The sequence below is a fragment of the Psittacula echo genome (assembly GCF_963264785.1).
Source record: "Psittacula echo genome assembly, chromosome: 10".
Lineage (NCBI taxonomy): Eukaryota > Metazoa > Chordata > Aves > Psittaciformes > Psittacidae > Psittacula > Psittacula echo.
Window position 1 is genome coordinate 14,345,843 of NC_137741.1, and position 18,532 is coordinate 14,364,374.

At 54.1% G+C, this 18,532-nt stretch overlaps 3 protein-coding genes across 3 annotated transcripts; 2 read left to right on the forward strand and 1 right to left on the reverse strand.

The window, feature by feature from the left end:
- Positions 1-292: 292 nt before the first annotated feature.
- Positions 293-3,058, forward strand: PEX11A (peroxisomal biogenesis factor 11 alpha; the record flags this gene model as incomplete). The annotated part of the gene is made up of 3 exons (XM_080626189.1): positions 293-499; positions 829-944; positions 2,493-3,058. Exons 1-3 carry the CDS (start codon positions 444-446, stop codon positions 3,056-3,058), a joined length of 738 nt encoding a protein of 245 aa, XP_080482315.1. The 5' UTR covers positions 293-443.
- Positions 3,059-9,375: 6,317 nt separating this feature from the next.
- PLIN1 (perilipin 1) lies at positions 9,376-14,209 on the forward strand (the record flags this gene model as incomplete). The annotated part of the gene is made up of 8 exons (XM_080626240.1): positions 9,376-9,420; positions 10,460-10,658; positions 10,784-10,866; positions 11,223-11,475; positions 11,625-11,824; positions 12,308-12,451; positions 13,003-13,236; positions 13,832-14,209. The coding sequence occupies 8 exons, from the start codon at positions 9,376-9,378 to the stop codon at positions 14,207-14,209; spliced, it is 1,536 nt and encodes a 511-aa protein (XP_080482366.1).
- A 1,767-nt stretch (positions 14,210-15,976) lies between these two features.
- LOC308225430 (ras-related and estrogen-regulated growth inhibitor-like protein) lies at positions 15,977-18,071 on the reverse strand. Its single transcript, XM_080626345.1, has 4 exons — positions 17,744-18,071; positions 17,272-17,325; positions 16,787-16,863; positions 15,977-16,427 (listed from the first exon to the last, which is right to left on the reverse strand). Exons 1-4 carry the CDS (start codon positions 17,880-17,882, stop codon positions 16,002-16,004), a joined length of 696 nt encoding a protein of 231 aa, XP_080482471.1. The 5' UTR covers positions 17,883-18,071; the 3' UTR covers positions 15,977-16,001.
- Positions 18,072-18,532: the final 461 nt, after the last annotated feature.

An 18,532-nucleotide genomic window follows, 5' to 3' on the forward strand; every position in this document is an offset into this window, starting at 1 on the left:
CATTAAATGATTTCTTCGGCCCGGATCAAACCCCAACACTTAATTCAGAGCTCAGGTGATTACACTAGAAGTTACAAACTTCATTTCGGGTGCTTTCTGAGCCTCCCACTGTGCGGCGGGGCCGGGCTCCACCGCCGTGCCCTCACACAGCGGCCTAACCTCGGAGCGAGAGGCAGGACTCGAGGGGCCGGGCCGGAGCGAAACCGCCGCAGCCGGTGGCAGCGGTTACCGGGCAGCCGCGGCCCGCGGGGGACCCTTCATCGGGGACACCTGCCCCACCGTTGGCGGTTGCCGGGGCAACGGGGCGGCGCCGCGCGGTCCGGCCGGGAACGCGCTCCGCAGCGGAAGGTTCCCCCGAAGGGGCGGGGCCCGGACGGAGCGGGGCGGGGCGGCCGCGGTCCCCGCACGCTTCCCGCGGCTGCCGCCCGTTCGCCGCTGCCGCCATGGAGGCCTTCGTGGAGTTCACCAGCCGTAGCCAGGGCCGCGATCAGCTCTTCCGGTGAGTGCGGCCTCGGGGTCGGCTTCTCGGGCACCCCCGTGGGCCCAGCGGCGCCGTGGGGAGCAGCATCTCCAGTGGCGCTGCGGATGACGGGGCCCTCAGTAGGGCCCTCGGCCGCTTTAGGGCGCCCCGCCTAGGGCAGGAGAGCTGCCTGGGCGCGCATCTGATCCTTCTTGTGCCCCTGCCCCATGCTGGGTCTCGCCCTGGCACTGCCGAGGTGGGAGAGGGGTGGCCTGAAGCTCGGGAATAAGCGCTGCCCTGCTTCCGCCGTGCCTGTGAATTGTCCGTGTTCCACCTCTGTACCGTTCTCCTCGTTTTTTCCATTCCAGAGCAACTCAGTACACATGCATGTTGCTTAGCTATTTAATAGAGCATAAGGCTGATAAAGAGAAGCTGGTAATGAAACTCAAGCAGTTGGAGTCTAGCATGAGCTCTGGCCGCAAAAGTAAGTACCTGGTGTCTAGGGGGTAAGTCCTTCTTCGCTTGCTCCTTTCAGCAAAACAGCTCCTGGCCTTGCTTTTCCTGTAGTTAACTTACCTTAGGCCGCAAAACCTCTTTAGTATGTTCACAAAGTGGTCAGTGGGCCTTATCCTGCCTCAGCTTGCCAGGCTAGATAGGGCCAAATGGGTACTTATTACTCCCTCAACCTCTTCTCCCATCAGGCAATCTGAATTACTGCTGGGAGAACTAGAGAAATAAGTTAAGTCAGCTGCAGAGATCAAGTTGTCAGCTCTGTCCAAGGACAGACCACAGAGTTACCATGCAAGGCTGCCTTGCTGCAGTCTCATTAGTCCTTCCAGCTAATGGGTTGAGACAACCTGACATTAAGGATCATCATCCCAATAAAATCATCTCTGAAGGTCTATCCTTCAATATGCCTTTTATATCCTACTTCACATAGTAATTGTCTTTAGCCATTTTTCTCTACTAAATCATACACCCTTCCATGCTTTTCTCATAGTCTCACTGTTTACACCACTTTATTCTGTGTCACAGTTGCATCCATTACGGTTAGCCTGTTGCTGTGGTTGCATTGCTTGCTTTCCAGTTGACCTTACACCTATTTACCAATTGCTCGATCTTGGAACAACTTCAATATCTGAGGCAAATATTCTAGTTTAATGTGTTACCATGGACATGTTTTGTTATTCCACTTAGCTCCAGTGTATGGCAATTTCTAGCAGAGAGGCCAGCTGGTTTATCAGCATAGCCATAATTCTCTTGCTTCTGCTAAAGAAACAGCCAATAAATGGCAGTCCTGAATTCAGGACTCTTGTAGTTCCACTAAGTTTGGGTGCTGCCAACATCTGTCACTGTGTCACTGCAGCAGGTTCTGAAAAGCATTTTGCATAATATTGCATTAACATTCACAAGGCAAACCCCAATCTGTACAGTGAATGAAATCAGGCTTGTGATATGTTACAGCTTAAAATGGGATACACTGTTCCAGTTTGTGCAGGACTGTGACAAGTTGATGGTTGAGGAGGGATTTGGGTCTTAGTGTGCTAAGCATGTGAATCAACAGCTTTCACAGAAGCTCAGGAATGTTATAGCTCATAGTTGCAGCAGGGTTAGTGCAGTAACATCTCCTGTCCACAAAGTTAGGTGAGATCCAGTGAAACAGCTGAAATTGGAGGCTCTGTTTGTGTTATATTTGTTGACACTGGCTGGCGCAGAGCTGTGGGTCATACTGGTCCAGAGGGCACCCAGGCTCTGAAAATGGAGCAGTAGGAGAAGGCTGCAAGTCCTGGCTAGTAATAGAACTTGTGTGTAAGTCCTGGGCTGCTGCAGGGCAGGACTGGGATGTGTACACCCCTTTTCTTGATGATAGTAGTTATCCACACTGTGAGACGAAAATGCGTAAGGATGCAAATGCCCAAAGGCCACTAAGTTATCTAAAAGTACACATGGACAGTGACATGCCCGTCCTGTGCAGGGCTGTGTCTCTGAGGTAAAGACCATGCCATGCTAACCTTTGTGGGATTTCTTGCAGTGCTCAGACTGGGAAACATGGTACATGCCTTGGTAGCAGCCAGAAGAACTACACAGCTGCCAGATATGGTTCCTTGCTTCTGCCTTACAGCCTCCAACCTGACCCGAGCCCTCTACTTCATCTGCGATGCAGTACTGTGGTTGAACGGCGTCGGGCTCCAACCTGATATTGATAAGCCAAAGTGGCGGAATTGGGCTACCAAGTGCTACTACATTTCGCTCTTGATGAATCTAGGCAGGGACTGGTACGAGATCTCCTGGAGGATGGAACAAGCTATACAGGAAGAAAAGATAAAGGAGAACTCCTTCTGGGACAAACACGATCAGAAACTTAACGGTGTGAAAAGTGATGGTGTGCATGGTTTTCTCCTCCTGCTGTTTCAGATATTGAAGAAACATCCTCCTTTGCTGCTGGACTTGGTGAAGAATCTCTGTGATCTCTCAGGTCCTTTGGATACGCTAGGGATCTACAAGACCAACTCAGGAGTGATTGGTTTTTGTGGCATCCTCTCCTCCCTGGTGGGGATCCTCACATTAGCAAGCCCACATCTGAAGCTGAAACAGTGACATAAAAGGAGCTGTATAGTATGCAGCAAGCCAATGCCTTTGGTCCGCTGATAGGTTTTTATCCTCCATATGGCACTTTCAAAATGGACATGTCTCACAGCAACCTCAAGATTAATTTTGTCCTCTGAATAAGTGATTTCTACCCTTTATTCTTCCCTGTGTCTTTGCAGATGAGTTTGGTGCCATGACACACTCCCTGATGGAGTAAGTGGAGATGGAAGAAGGCATAAACAGGACTTGTAACGTGGCTGCTAGATAAGGAAATATTGATGTTCCTGTATTTTAATACAGGGTTGTGAAATAGCTGCTTAGACAGCTGCAATAGGTATATGACTCATAACTAATCGTGTTTACACTGGAAAGCTGGAATTCCCTGATCAAAGGTCCCTACAGTCAGATTTTCTATAGTGGGCTCAGGCAAGTTAGGAGCTGTTGTTAAAATGGCCTGAACTCAAGTACAGGTGTTCTGATGGGTTTGGGTTGATGGATCCTGCTGTCTGTAGGTAGTGGTTTGAATGCAGTGTGATGGTAACTCAAGAGTGATACGATCTCTGTCACATGCAGTGATGACACTGGATCTGGAGTCTAGTGAGTGCCAGTGTCCCAAGAAGTTAGCACTGTGTTCTTCTCCTTCAGTGATGTGAGCCAAGGACCATTGGCCGCCGGCTCTGACTTCTTCAGCAGCCCATGGCTGTGGGTTTTGGTGAAGGACCCATGAGAGAAGCTTGTCTGAGCGCTGACGATGCTGTGATTTGTTGGGAACTGGGTTTCCAAAGCTGTGAATCTGAAACCACTCACAAGCACTAAATATCCTAATACATGCACCTTAACTCCCAAACCCCTGTGATTGCAAGTGCAACAGTTTTCCATTAATTATATTGTGATAAGGAGCTTGTTTTGCTGTTTTAGTTTTATGTGAAAAGTCCCAGTACAATGAGGAGCTTTGGAACATGCAGTTGAGGAGTTGAGCCTGGCTTAGAGCTTGTTGAGTCAGGAAAACTGCGAGGGAGTGTTTCTAGTTGTGTAAGCTCCCAGAGGGAAGGGAGTGGAGTTGATTGTGATAATACCAAAATCCCCTGTGAGAGCTGAAGCTTATAACTGGATTTGGGCATTCATGGTTTAGATTTTCCTATCTGATCCTCCCTCCCCTCCTCTCTCATGGCCACACGGTTTCTTGTGTGTTACCCCCCTGGTTGAATGGGTTCTACCATTTGAAATACCTTATGCTTGCCCTGCAGCTGCATTATTATTCATAACTTCCCTCGCTGGGAATGGTTGCCTGACAGTGTCATCTGGGTTAAAAGAGAAATGCTGTGTCCAGCTGTCTAATGTGGCATGAAGTGTTTGTTGCTCCTGACTTTGCAGATACCAGTTCTGACACCATGAAGGGAATCTGCACATTATCTAGGAGATAAAATGGTCATTCTTCATCAGTTAGGTCAGTGTGTTCTGCTGCTTTCTGGTATGAGGACTCCGTGTTTAACCTGTCAGGAGATGTGCACAGAGGTTACTCTAACCTGGACCAAGGTACTTTCTTATTATTTCTGATACTGTCTAAAAACAGAAATGAAAAGGTGCTGGTTCCCTTTATTAAAAAGCAAAAGCTCTGGAATTGAGTAGGCACAGTAGGGCAGAGCCCAGTTAAATCGTTGTGGTCAGACTTGGAATTACTTCCAGTTTGAATCTGAAGTGTTAGCCTGCCAGTGAAGTGTTTTAGAAACAGAGGTTGCTGGGCAGGATAAGTGTGCCTGAAGACCAGATGTGGCCTGCAGCAGCTCTTCTTTTTGGTATGGAAATGAATACCATTAAAAGTAGAGCGTGCTGGCAGTTCAGACTGTAATGGAGCATTGTGTATGGGATATGTTGTCTTCAAGGGCTTCCTCTCCTTTATAACAATGGAATATTTTTTGCTGCCTTTGCTCCTTTTGCCTTTCAGCTCCCAGCAGTGTGGAGCCCATCCCTCCCTTGGTCAGATTTGATCCTTATCCCAGTGAGTAGCAACTGCTGTGAGGAAGGAAGAGGAGTTTTGATGATCTGGAAGCAGAGGTTTGGCCACCTTTCGTCTACAGAATTTCATCTTCTTGCAAAAAAATAATGTATTTTGAATTCCTCTCAGGGAGCTCTGATACAAACCACTTCTTTCACTGGTTTGTGAACTCATTTCTCTTTTTCTCTTGTACTTTACCTGTAGGTAGAGGGAAACTGGTACTGAATAGTGCTGTGGCCCCAAGGCAGCTACACCTCCCTGTGCCCTGTGGAGGGAGAAGAGTGTTTTTTCCCTTGTGCCAGGCAAACACTGTGCAAAGCCCTGAGCCAGGCTTTGATGTTTCTCCTGTAGGGGCTGGCTTGCGCTGGCAAGTACAGACTTAATGTGGGAGATGGGGCAGGGAGGTTTCAGCCTCTCTCAGCCTTACCTGTCCCATTCTTCATGATGTGGGTTGGAACATGCAGGAATAACTCCCTTTACTGCATGTTAAGCACTAATAGTTGCCTTCTGCTCCCTAGCTGGAGGGTAGCAATTTGATGTACTTTAACATAATGTGACTGAAGCCATAGAATCACAATCATGTGGAGAAAATCCTTTTAGTGCCTTATTTTTGTATCTAATACAGCAGTTGGAATAAGGACAGCTGTTCGAACACAAGCAATAAACTGAGATGAGCCTGACACTGTGTCTGTTTGTGTAACTTATATGGTGGTGTAAAGTGATGGAAGGAGGAATCCTCCCTCCCATCTTTATGGGGAACTTTATGGGGGATGATACTGCCTATAGTTCACCTGGGCTTTAGAGCTTTTTTTGCTATAGCAAGGTGGCAGCCGGATTCTTCAGACTAATTTACAATCCCCATTTCAGTTGCAGAAACATGAAGTAAGTAACAGTAAGTTACAGGAGTACCAAGTAAAACTGCATATATGAAATGCCCTGAAACAATGTGCCATCAGTTGCCCTTGAGTATCAGCAGTGAGAGCTGGAGCCTTGTGCCCAGCTACAGTGAAAGGAACGGCTGCACCTGCATTTTAGTATCTTATAAACAGCTTTCCGTTGGGGTGGACCTGAAGTCGTTTAACACCAAATGCCTGTTCAGGGCAGGGAGTGAAGGGTGACATCTCCAGATGAGGTGGTGAGGGACGGAGCCAGGATAACATTAAAACGAAGCGTACTGTTAGCTCCTATTCCCTGCAGTAAGAGTCTTGTAAACTTGGAAGCTCCAAAATGTCAGTTCCTGAACAATGCACAAAGCATGGCATTGAGCAGTGTTTTAGCAAGCGTTTCCTTCTGAATTACTGATCTCTTACACATTGTGTAATGGAAACAGTTGACGGGAGAGTGGCCTTTGTGAGATGTGCAAAGTAATCCTTTTACAGACAAGGCCTTCCTAATGTTAATACCATGCTTGGTGTGGTATCTCAGGACATGAATGAGCCATTTGGGATTCCCAGATGAGTGGCAAGAAGGATCAAAGGTCTAAAAACCAACATCTCCAGGGAGGGACCAAATGAACTGGTTCCGTAGAGGAAAGGTGACTGTGGGAGGATGTGAGAAGGCTTCAAGTGTCTAAAAGGGTGTCAAGAAGGCAGCAATAAATTGGTCTTTAAATCCATCCAGGAAGCAATACATTCATATTGCAGCAAGGGAGAATTAAGTCACACTTATTTTTTAACTGAAAACACAATAGACTAAGTGGATTGCCCAGGAAGGCAGTCCTTCAGAAGAAACAGGACAGACATCTGCCAGCAGTGATTTAGGGGGTGTCAATCCTGCCATAGGGCATGGAAATGAATTAGTCACCCCTCCAGACCCAAGTGTAAAGATACCTTGCAGGTCTGTGGGGATCTGGCCATATCGTGTAAATGGGTATGGAGCAGGCTGCAGAGACCAGGGTATAAAACAGCTTCCCTGCACCCAGCTGATGTAGTGAGCTCTTGCTATTGCCTGCAGAAACACAACATGTTTCGAGGTGGAGGTGGTGGTACCTTTGCACTGCAGAGCTGGGGCTGGCACAGCCTTTGCCCTGGAGGAAAGGGAAGGGATGAGCGTTAGTAGGGCAAAGGCTGCATCGATCCCGGCTCCAGCCAAGGCAGAGGGAAGGTTGGTATGCCCCCTGCACTGTGAGCAAGGCCAGCAGGGATGGAAAAAGTCCCAGTGCCAAGACAGCAAACGTTTGCTGCCCTTTGCCCCCACTGGCTGGAGAGCAGTGACTGCTGAGCTGGAGACAGCCCAGGACACCCACTCACTTCTGTGCCCAGCTTGGCAGAGCCCTGCGCTGGAGGCAAACTTGAGGCTCTTTGGGAGGAAAGGGGTTATTTTCCTCCCATGCATTGGAAATGTCTCATCTTCATGTATAAGGGAGCCATGGAGCTGTGTTGGATGCATGCCTCTGTGTCCTGCACAGGGGGTGTTCAAGGACTTCGCTCTGCTGCCGGGGCCTCCCTGATGCTGAGCAGCATGCCAAGGGTCTCCCTGCCTCATGGCGGCTGGTCCAGGACACAGAGCAGCCTTGTGTCAGCCTTGAATCATCTGCACTGATCCCCTTGACAGGGAGCAGCAGCAGTGAGAGCATTGCAGCAGGTCAGGGGGAGCAGTTGTTCCTCTCTTTGAAGCACATCTGGGGATCCATCTCCTGTTTTGGCCCCATCAGGACAGGAGAGATCTTGTCTCCAGCAGAGGATCACTGTGAGGGTAAGGCATTAAGGGCACAGAGCACATGCTGAACCAGCAGAGACTGGAGCCCAAGCTCTGCTCAGAGGTGCACAGAGCCAGGATAAGAAATGGCAGGCACAAACTGCAACAGAGGAAATTCCATCTGGATATAAGGAAAAATTAGTATGGTTAGCACAGGAACTGGGCCCCAGAGAGATGGGGATCTTATCCTCGGAGACTTCAAGACTGCAAGACCTTGAGCAGCCTCTTGTAGCTTTGAACAAGAGCTGGATGAGGTGACCTCCACTTTCAACCTGATTTTTTCCTCCATTTCTGTCTACTCCAAACGCCTGGAGTTTTCCTAATGCAGTGTCTGACCTAGCACTCAGCTAAAAGCCTCCTCACCAAAACCATCAACGAATTCCCTTCCTTGGACTTGCCCAAACCAGATTGGTCTATGCAGGATGCATCCCCCATGTCCACCTTCTGCTCCTTGTGCTTAGTAAACTCTCCTGGGGAGAAATTACGTTCTTGGTCTGTGTTGCATTTCCCAGCAGGGTAGGATCCTGGTCCACCACAGGGCATAACAGGGGCTACAGAAACACAGGGAGGGTTTAACCTCTGAGGAAACCCTGCCTGGCTCTTCACCTTCTCCCTGGCTGCTCATCCGTTGCTTTTGAGGTGATGAGGTCCAAGAGCGGCTTCTTCTCATCTTCTCGTGATGAAGCTGCATTAAACCCTGGTGCATCCCAGCTGGGCCCCAGCTTTGCAGGGAAGACAACAAAGGGGATTTTCGGCCATCATTTGTTCCGAATTACTGTGATTTCATGGAGCTCTTTGGCCACTTTCCACTGCAACGCTCCAGCTCCCAAACCCCACGCAACCGGGAGGTGGGGCCTGGTGGTGGTAGTGGCTGGGGCACGGTGCATCACTCTCAGAGCAGCAGGGTGAAGGGACAGTGCAGCCAGCACCCTCTGCTCCTGCTCTGCTGGGGACAGGCTGCCCTCGGTGAGTAGCGTGTCCCACCCAACCCCCTGAATTTCATCTGCTGCTAAGGAAAGGGAATCCATGGCTGGAAGCTGGAGCTGTGCTTTGTGCTGGCACCCACTAGGGAGCATTGGAGATGGGTGTTTTGCAGTGATTTTGCCCACTGGATGGAGCTGGGGCTGCACAGGGATAAGCACTGGCACTGCGAGTGGCAGAGCTGCAGATGTACAGGAAGGGGATGCACAGTCACATCACCACTTCCCTACCTGCAGCTTCTCTCTCTGCTCCCATCCTGCTGCCTTGCCCCTTCCCAGCCTGCAACTCCCAGCCTCCACGCATATCTTAGCATTCCGGTTGCTCCGAGCTTGCTTTACAGCCGTGACATTTGTCCTGCCTGTAGCTCCTCCACACTAGATGCCTCTCAACTAATACTTTGCATCTTTTGGGTGTTAAGACACACAAGCAGGGAAGGGCTGTGTGGAGACATTGGTTTTGCAGCTGAACTGGTAACAAGTCAAGCATTGGGCAATGCCGCATCCATTGCACCCATGGGAGATGCCTCAGCCCAGCTCCCTGCCCTGCCATGCTCAGAGGGGAGCAGTAGCGATTGGAGGAAGCCCAAGCCCAGTCCCGCCCTCGCAGCAGGGTCTGAGGCTCCCGGCTTTGCTTTGCAGGTGGATGAGTCACGATGACAGCCAAGAAGAACCAGACTCTGCACAATGGAAGTGCCAAGGTGGGTGCGGGAAGAGAGGGGAGGGCAGAGGGTGCTGGGTAGCACGTACCAGCTTGGCCAGATGAATACAAGTCACGTCTCATGCTGTCCCATGTGCCCACCTCTTTATATAGACCTTTACCTGCAATAACACAGAGCATCAGCAACGGAAAAGGATAAAATATTTTGCTTGCTTGAAATCAAATAGTTCAGAATCAAGGAAGTTAACCCTTGGTGGTGCCTGACAGCACTGCCTGTCCCTCATCTATGTCCCCACTGTGGACACCAAGCCTCCAGCAAAGACAGCTGAGCTTCCTGCTCTGTCCTGTGCAACCAAGAGAGCTCTTGCCTTCTGATTGCTGCATGAGCCAGTGTTCACCTCGGTCTTCCCTTGGGGCTGCAGCATCTCTCTCTGTTGTCTCATCTCACCAAGTGGGCATCAGGTGAGAGCAGGAGCAGAGGGCTGGAGCTGCAGGTTTATCCTGCTCGCCCAGCTAAGAGGGACCTACCTCCAGCCATGCCCTGGCACTGGCAGCACACATGGTATCCCCCATCACCTGTGCTACCAGGATGCAGTGCCTGGCTTCCTCGGAGAGCTCTGGTGCCCTCTTCTCACATCAATGGCTTCTATGAACACCCTATGAACACATATGCCCTCAGGGACAGACCTGTTCCTCTCCCCTTCTCCTTTTTGAGGTCCATTTACCTTACTTGTCACAGTGGTGATGAGGCAGACAGGACAGAGGTACCACATAGGCACTGGTCTTTGCTGGTACAAGGACAGGACCAAGGGATGGGTCAGATGGAAGAAGCAGCAGAAAGCCAGAGGGAGCACGAGATGCGGGGACACTGCCTGTATCATCCCTGCTCCCGCAGCAGCAGCAGCCAGCCTGCTTGTCCATGGCTGTGCCAGGACCCTCAGTGTGGTTCAAGAAATGTCCTCCTCCTCCTCCAGCATCCTCTGTGGCCACTGCGCCACACCAGTGTCCCCGGTGTGTGGGTGATGGGGTGCTCCTCAGGGAAGGGCTGCTGGTGACCACTGCCCATCTGCCACCCACAGGAGAACGTGCTGCAGAGGGTGCTGCAGCTGCCGGTGGTGAGCTCAACCTGCGAAAGCCTCCAGCGGACCTACACCACCACCAAGGAGGCCCATCCGCTCATGGCCTCCGTGTGCGAGGTCTATGAGCGGGGTGTGCAGGGCGCCAGCGCCTTGGCCATGTGGAGCATGGAGCCGGTGGTGCGCAGGCTGGAGCCCCAGTGTGAGTGCAGGGGGGACACAGCAGGGATGAACCCGCCGTGATGGGACTGCGCTGGCACTGGCATGTGCCTGGCATGGCCCCGGTGCTTTCCTCACCAACACACCCCATGCTTTCGCCCAAGGCAGTTGCTGTGGCGAACAACCTGGCGTGCCGGGGCTTGGACCACCTGGAGGAGAAGATCCCTGCCCTCCACTACCCCGTTGACAAGGTAGGGCATAGGTCAGTCTGGGACTCACCAGCCCTCTGCTAAGCCCACAGCGTGTCTGCTCTAGGCTTGTTTCTGGATGGCAATGAAGGGGGAAAACAAGGCAGCACCTCCAAACAAAGGCTCCTGCAGCACAGGGGATGCTCCAACCAGTTGGGGTACTCCCAAATATGCATCAACAGCATCTTATGTCCCATTCCTGCCAGTTACCTCCAGCCCTGACTGGAGAGAGCTGTTAATGCCCCTCTCAGAGCTATCCACTGGCATGGCCATGGCTGAGGTCTCTGTGGTTCCTCCGGCTGTCCCATGCTACCCCAAGCACACCGCAGCAGGGCTGTTGTCCATCTTTTCACCCGCAGCTCGCATCTGAACTGAAGGGCACCATCTCCACCCCGCTCCAAAGCGCCAAAAGCACCATTGGCAGCTCCATGGATAAGATCATGGAGCTGGCAGCAGAGGGCTACGAGGCCACCAAGAGCACGGTGGAAACAACAGCCAGGTACACGAGGAGGAACTCGGTGAGCCAGATGGCAGCCGCCGGGGTCGACACGGCCCTGGGAGGGCTGGAGAAGCTGATGGAGTACCTGCTGCCGGAGGAGGATGAAGAAGCAGGTAGTCCTAATGCCCTAATCCCCCCCTGAGGGTGTCTGGCAAGGGCTGGGTCCATGTGGCAGGAGGAAGTCCCTGGGTTTTGTCATAGGGTTGCTTAGGAGCGTTGTTCCACCAGGATGTAACCCCATCCACCACTCTTCTACCTTTAGATCAGAAGCCCAAAGATCCACGTGGGTCAGCAGCAAAGGTGTCCCAGCAGCAGCCCAGTGCTCCCAGTGCTCCCAGCGCCCTGGGCCGGATCGGCACCTTGGTTAGCACTGCCTCCCACCGTGCTTACCAGCAAACCACCCATGGCCTCCAGCGTGCCAAAGCCAAAGGGCAGGAGCTGGCCACGTGGATCCCCATCGTGGTGAGTGCCGGGTTCCTGCTTCCCCGTACCCTCTTTTGGGCTGATTCTGGTTTCAGATGGGACATTTCAGGCTCCTTGGAGCACATCCTAGGGCAGGGGGGTGGATGCTGCTGTTCCCGCAGTGCATTCACACACACTGTGCTGTGTTAGCAGGACAAGTTATTTTTAGCCAGCTCTCAGTGTACATTGTTGATTTATGGCCTTGCCATAACATCCTTCCTAAAGCAGAAAGTCCCTGCAGGGACCCAGAGAGGATGGAGAGAAGGAGGTGCCCCTCTTCTCACACCAAGTGCTGCCATGGGATCCCCTTCCCCTGGCCTGTGCCAATATCCCAACACTCCCAGTTGCCCTCAGGATCTCTTCCCATGTGCACCAATGACCCTCCTGCTCCTTGAACACCCCAGGCCCCCCTGAAACTCTCAGGATAAGCAGGATGGGACCTACCAGCTCCCTCTGAGCAGTGGAGTTTTGCTCCTCTTCCAGGGCAGCCTGGCCAAGCCTGAGGCACCGCAGGTCCATAGCGATGGGCACAGCACCACAACCGGTCAGCTGAGCCAGCGGAAAAGCAAGGTGCCAGAGCAGAAGCAGGAGAAGGCAGGGAAGAAAGAAAACCACCACAGTAAGGAGGTATGGAGAAAGGGGGAGCAGTGAGGTAGGGGTGCCCCAAAGGATCCTCCTGCCCGTGGACCATGCCAACAAGGGGGATGTTTCCACCATACTCTTGGGGCAAGGCTCATCCCTGCTGAACTTCAGCTTGGAGGAGGCGAAAGGAAGTTGGAAAAGCCCCAGCAGCTCCCCTTCCCTGCATCCCCAAGGCTAAGGGCATCCTGGTTTGTATATTCAAGACTCCTTTGCTGCTGTAGGGTGTCAGCACTGAGCTCCCTCCTGCGCCTCTGAGACTCCCCCTCCATCATCCCTACAGCAAGGGATGGTGTGAGCCAGCGGGGCTGGGAACGGTCCCCAGCAGCAGCTCCGCTGGGACATGGGGACAGGAAGCAGCAGGTTGGGGTCACTGCCCTTCACCTCTGCCTGCAGCGGAAGCACAGCCGGGGCAGAGGGTCCCTGGGGGCCGGGGAGTGGGGGAGACAAGGAGTGACCCTGCTGCAGAGGGGATGGGAGCACAGGGACACCCCTGCCCTGTCCGGAGGGGCCAGTGCCTGAGCTGGTTCCTCCCGCAGGCAGGGGATGAGCCCGGGCTGGTGGGCAGCGTGGCTCACAACCTGCAAACCGCCTGCGCCTCCGGCATCTCCAGCGTGAAGAAGGTCCCGGCGGTGGCCTGGGATGCAGCAGAGGGGTTGATCCTCTTCACCCCCCGCAGGCTGTCCAAGGCCATGGAGACGGTGGATGCTCTTGGGGGGACCCTCGTCAGTGCCCCCAAGCATCTGCTGGGCACCCTGTACAGCTACGTGCCGGTGAGTCTGAACCACCCATTTCCAGCAAACCCCGTCTTGTCTAACCTCCTCCCATGAGCACCCCTGAGCTCCAGGAGGTACCAGAGCAGAGAGATGGGGTTGCTGCCAGAACACCTCAGTCCCACCCTCCTCCTGAGCATCTCCCAAGCTGTGACCATGAGTCTCCCATAGAGCCAGCAGGCTGGCCAATGGTGGCACCTTCACATGGTTCATGCCCAAGCCAGAGTGCGACCACAGATTCCTGGGAAGTTCAGGTTGAGACTGTGTCCCCTTTCCTTTCCTGCTCCATCCCTGGCAGTGCTCAAGATCAGGTTGGACAGAGCCTGGGGGAACACGGTCTAGTGTGAGGTGTCCCTGCCCATGGCAGTGGGTTGGAACTGGATGGTCCTTTCCAACCCAGACCATTCTGATTCCTCCACCGCACTGCTCCCATTGGGACCATCTCTCCACTGCAGCTGCCTGCTCCCTTCCACTGCAGACCCCTCTGGGGGCAAACTGCCTTGTCCTGAGGCTCCCTGGTTCCGGGGGGCTGTGTAGCACAGGCAGAGCAGGGCTGGCAGGCACAGCCTGGCTGTGTGCTCACCCCATCTCTCAGCTCCGCAGGCAGTCAGCGAAGGAAGAGGATGCGGCCGGGAGCAGCAAGCCCAGCGCAGAGAAGGCGCAGAAGGAGGAGGAGGAGGAGGCCAAGCCTGCCACCCCCCCTGCTGAGGAGAAAGCCCAGCTGCGGGGCGACTGGCGGCTGTACCGCGGCCATCACCCCCTCTCCTTCCTGGGGCTGGAGGACCCCTTGTTCCTGCGGCACAACTTCTACCGCAGCCCTGCCTTCGAGCCCGAGTGTCCCCTCCCGCGGAAATCCGCCTTCTCCCCCTACAGCAGGCGCGTGAGCGAGGGCTCCTACCGCTTCAGCCCCGAGCCCGTGTACAGCCGGCCCTACTACACCGGGCTCTACAGTCCCGTCTTCAAGAAGGACTGAGCCATGGGGAGGATGAGCGCATTCCAGCCCTGCGCTAATCCACTCTCCTCCCCAGCACGCTTTGCCGGCCCCTGCCAGCCGCCTGCGCACACCCCTGTACTGGGATGGGAGCTCGAAGTGGTAGATGTTGCCATGGAGTGTATTGGGGCCAGGGTGGGGGAATAAAGGCAGCCAAAAGCCCTGCTGGTGGAAGGAGAAGGAAGGGGGAGGTGGGATCAGAAAGGTGAAGGAGATGCAGAAAGAGCAGTGAGACCCTAAAACAGGGACCAATCAGGTCTGGCACTGCTCTACCCTGGTCCAGGTTAAGCAGATGGTGTGGACTTCAGATGGTCTACATGTTGAAACTGAAACAGAGCAAGAACAGCAAAGCCACCAAACATCACCATACAAGCTTGGTTCCCATCCCTCCTTCCTCCATCCCCCTTTGCAGGGCTCATCCCTTGGCCACAGATTGCTCTTCCATGGAGGAGCTGAAGGTCCCCATTGACCAGCAAGACTCATGAGTCGGAAAGCCCTGTGCACTCACCCCCAGCTGATGGTGGGGTCAGGAAGATCAGTGAGAACAAACGGAACCCCTCTCTCCCGCAGGACCACCTGGCTTCCCACAACACGTCACTGTATCTGCTGCAATAATAAACCTTCCCGACCTGCCGCTCGCCTGCTTTAATAGCATGAGCCACCAGAATGAGGGAGCTGAGTGGGGTGAGACACCCAACCCAGGGCCAAGGGAAACTCATCCTCACAGCAGCAGCGATGGTGGGTGCTGATGCCAGCACACTATGTGTCTCTTCCCATGCTCCAAGTACAAATTCACAGCCCCAAGGAGCCAGGGGCTTCCTGCCAAAAACAATTTATTGCATCTCACAGCAGACACCAGTGTTCGTACTGCACACACAGACCCTGTCCCTACACGCTGCTTTCCCAGGGGAAGGGGCTTGGGGAGAGGCAGGGAAAAGCCTCCCAGCAGCAGAAGGGCTCAGAGATGAGCCCAGTGACCCCTTTCCCCACCTCCCTTCCTCCCCAGGGACAGGCAGACTTACAGATGGAGCAGCTTGGGAAGGCACACGGTGCGATCCCAGTCCTGGGAACAAGCCACATGCCTGGCTTTTCCCAGGCACAGCCCGTACGGTGCTTGCACAGGGGAAATGGCTGCGAGCACTGAAAGGCTGTGGGAGAGATGACCATGAGCAGGACGGTTCTAAAGCAAGGCGGGTGGGATGGGGTCCCACTGAGGTCCTCTGGGGTCAGCCAGGGATGGGGACATCCCAACGTGGTAATGCACATGTGGGAACTGCCAGTGGCTCCCTGACAGAGAACCTCCCACCTTGCCAGCTCATGGGTGCTCCAGGGGTACCAGAGAGGACCCTGACGAACATTAAACAGGAATAAGGATCCCAGGGTAGGAGTGGGAGGACCAGGAGCCAGGCAGCCAGGCAGAAGCAGCATGAACTCCCTGCTCACTGACAGCTCCTGCTGAAGGAGCTAGGAATGCTGCTGCCTGGAGTTGTGTCAAAATCACCTCACGGTTTCCAGTGTTGGAGGATGGAAGGAGAAAGCAGGAGGTGCCTAAAAAGCTGGTACAGCAAAGGGTAGAGACTGCCTCATCACAGAGCCAACACTAAGGAACTACAGTTCTCAACTGCACTGCTGTGTATGGCAGGTCACCCAGACTCTGGCATTAGGAGGACAGCAAGAAACCCATCATACTTATGCAAACCCACAGACCATCTCCACGGGCACCCAGGAAGGAGACTTGGTCTAGCACAGAGAGAAGCAACATCCATGCCATAGCTCAGAGGGAGTCTGTTCGCTTACGGGCAAACACAGCCGACATAGTCTTGACGATGCCACGGATCCCTGTACCCTTCTTCAGTGCCAGTTTGGTGTCAGGGATGCGCTCGGCCAGTCCATGGAAGACCATGAGGGCCCCGTGATAAGCCTCGGCTGCAGAGACCTCATAGAAACCACAGTCTAAAGAGAGGGCCAGGAGCCGGCCCTCCTCGCTGGACACCACCCGCTGGTGGTGCAGGTCCCGCTTGTTGCCCACAATGACGATGGGCACCTTCTCCTGGCTCTGCCCCTCCTTGGCCGCTTTGATGAACTGGATTTTGAGGGGCAGGATGTTGAAGCTGGCACGGTCGCAGATGCTGTAGACCAGGACAAAGCTGTCTGCCCACTGGATTCGCTTCTCCTCTGAGGAGCCCTCCTCTGCCTGCTCCTGGGGAAAGAGGAAAGGGAGAGGGGTTTTCCAGCTGCGAAGCACTACAGGCTGGAGGTGATAACACCATGGGGAATCTCAGAGCAGCACTTCCACTTTGTTCCTGTGCTCCGTCTGGGCTGGTAATACTAGTGCATCAGCTCTGAAGTCCTCAGCCAAAGGACCATGGGCTACGGTGATGATTGTTACCCTGCCAGCAACACTGCAGACCTGTGCTCTGCAGTTGCTTACAAACCATCTGACACAGCAGCTTTGCTCAGTGGCAGCCCCCCCAGCCTGTGGCTCCTCATAGGTAACTTTCAGTAGAGGGTTTTTTGCCCCTGGGATGAAAACAGATGATGGGAGCAGAGTCCTCTCACCTGGGAATTGGGGACGTCCCAGATGTGGAAGAGAATCTCTCGGCCATCCATGGTCAGGTTGTGGCTGTAGAGGAATTCTGCCAAAGAAAAAAACCAGTCATTTTCATGGACCCAGGAGATGCTCCCTCAACCCAGGTCTTCTCCTGGGGACAAGCCTGTCACGTCCACCCTGGGAGACCGTGCTCCACAAGGACACGTCCCAGGGCTCTTTTTGTGCAGCAGCAACCCCAGGGAGCACGGTGGCCTTCACATCAGCCCAGGCACACTGGTGCCACCAGCTGCCAGCCAGGACCTTCTGCACCCCAGAGAAGCAGCTGTGGAGCAAGGAGATGGGTCACTGAACAAAGACAACCATTGAGCCCCCCCGGGGAGCAGGCAAACGCAATGGAGAAAGGCAAGAGGGGATGAGAAGCAATGAAATCCCGCGGGCAGATCCTCATCCCCATCCCTAACGGGAAACAGCCTGGCCATGCCCTGGCACTCACCCATGTCTCCGTACTCCCCGATAAAGCGCCGGGTCAGGAAACGCACAGTCAGAGCTGCAGAGGGAAGGATGACCACCATCAGAATGACCCTAAACCTGAAGGATTTTCCTTTTCAAATCCAGAGCAGTCACTCACTGCTCCCCTGCAAACTCCGACTAACATGAACGACCCCTGGCTTTCCCCCAGCCACCAGCAGGTCCGTTAGCAGAGGCACAGCACAAACCAGAGCATCAGCAAACTGCAGCTCAGCGGAAAACACCTTCCCCATCGCTCACCCTACAAGGCTGTGCTCAGTTTCCCCCCTCAGATCATGGCTGTACCCAAAACACGACTGTACTCAGCCCCATCTCCCCAGCTTGCTCCACAGGGCTTCTCTCTGCAGCTTGTTCTCCAAATGCTGCTGCAGTTTTCAGCCTCTTTTGGGGGTCTCCCTGCCTGGACCCCCTGCTCCCAGCTCACGGACACTTCTTACCTGATTTCCCCACGTTATCTGCTCCCATGATGAGGACGTTTGCTTCCATCTTCAGGGCAGTGGGGCCAGGCATCTCCATGAGGGCAGGGTGGTCGGGGGTGAAGCTGGTGCTCCGGCGCAGCGGGAGCCGCAGCCCCATGGCCGTGCCTCGCCAGCAATCCCAGCACCGTGTGCGACTCCTCTGTGTGCAGCCGAGGAGCCAGCGCTTCCCACAGCACCCAGGGGACCCGCGAGGGCCATCCCCTCCCCGCCGCCGCAGGGGCGGTGCAGCGGGAGCTGCGGGCGGCCGGATGGAAAAGTTCGCTATTGCTCAGATGATCCCAAACGAGCGTCAGTGTCCTACCAGCCCCCGGCACAGCAGGCGCACGGGAAGCACCGTCTGTCTGTACCAGCTGCTCCGCAAACTGCACCCCAGGAGGCTGCCCACGCCTGAGCATCCAGCACACTGTCCCGCGGCAGGGCCACGCAGCTCATTGTCCCTTCCCCACGGTGATCCCACATGGGAACGGCTGTGAGGAGTGATGGAGCATCTTGTGAGTTGAAAGTTGTCTCACAAGTAATGGTGCACCTCACAAGTGATAGAGCATCTCACGACTGATGGAGCACCTCACGAGTGACAGAATCTCTGTGAGCAATGGAGCATGTCACGACTGATGGAGCATCTCACAAGTGACAGAATCTCTGTGAGCAATGGAGCATGTCACGACTGATGGAGCATCTCACGAGTGATGGAGTCCCTGTGAGCAATGGAGCATCCCGCGAGTGATGGAGCCTCTTGTGCGTGACGGC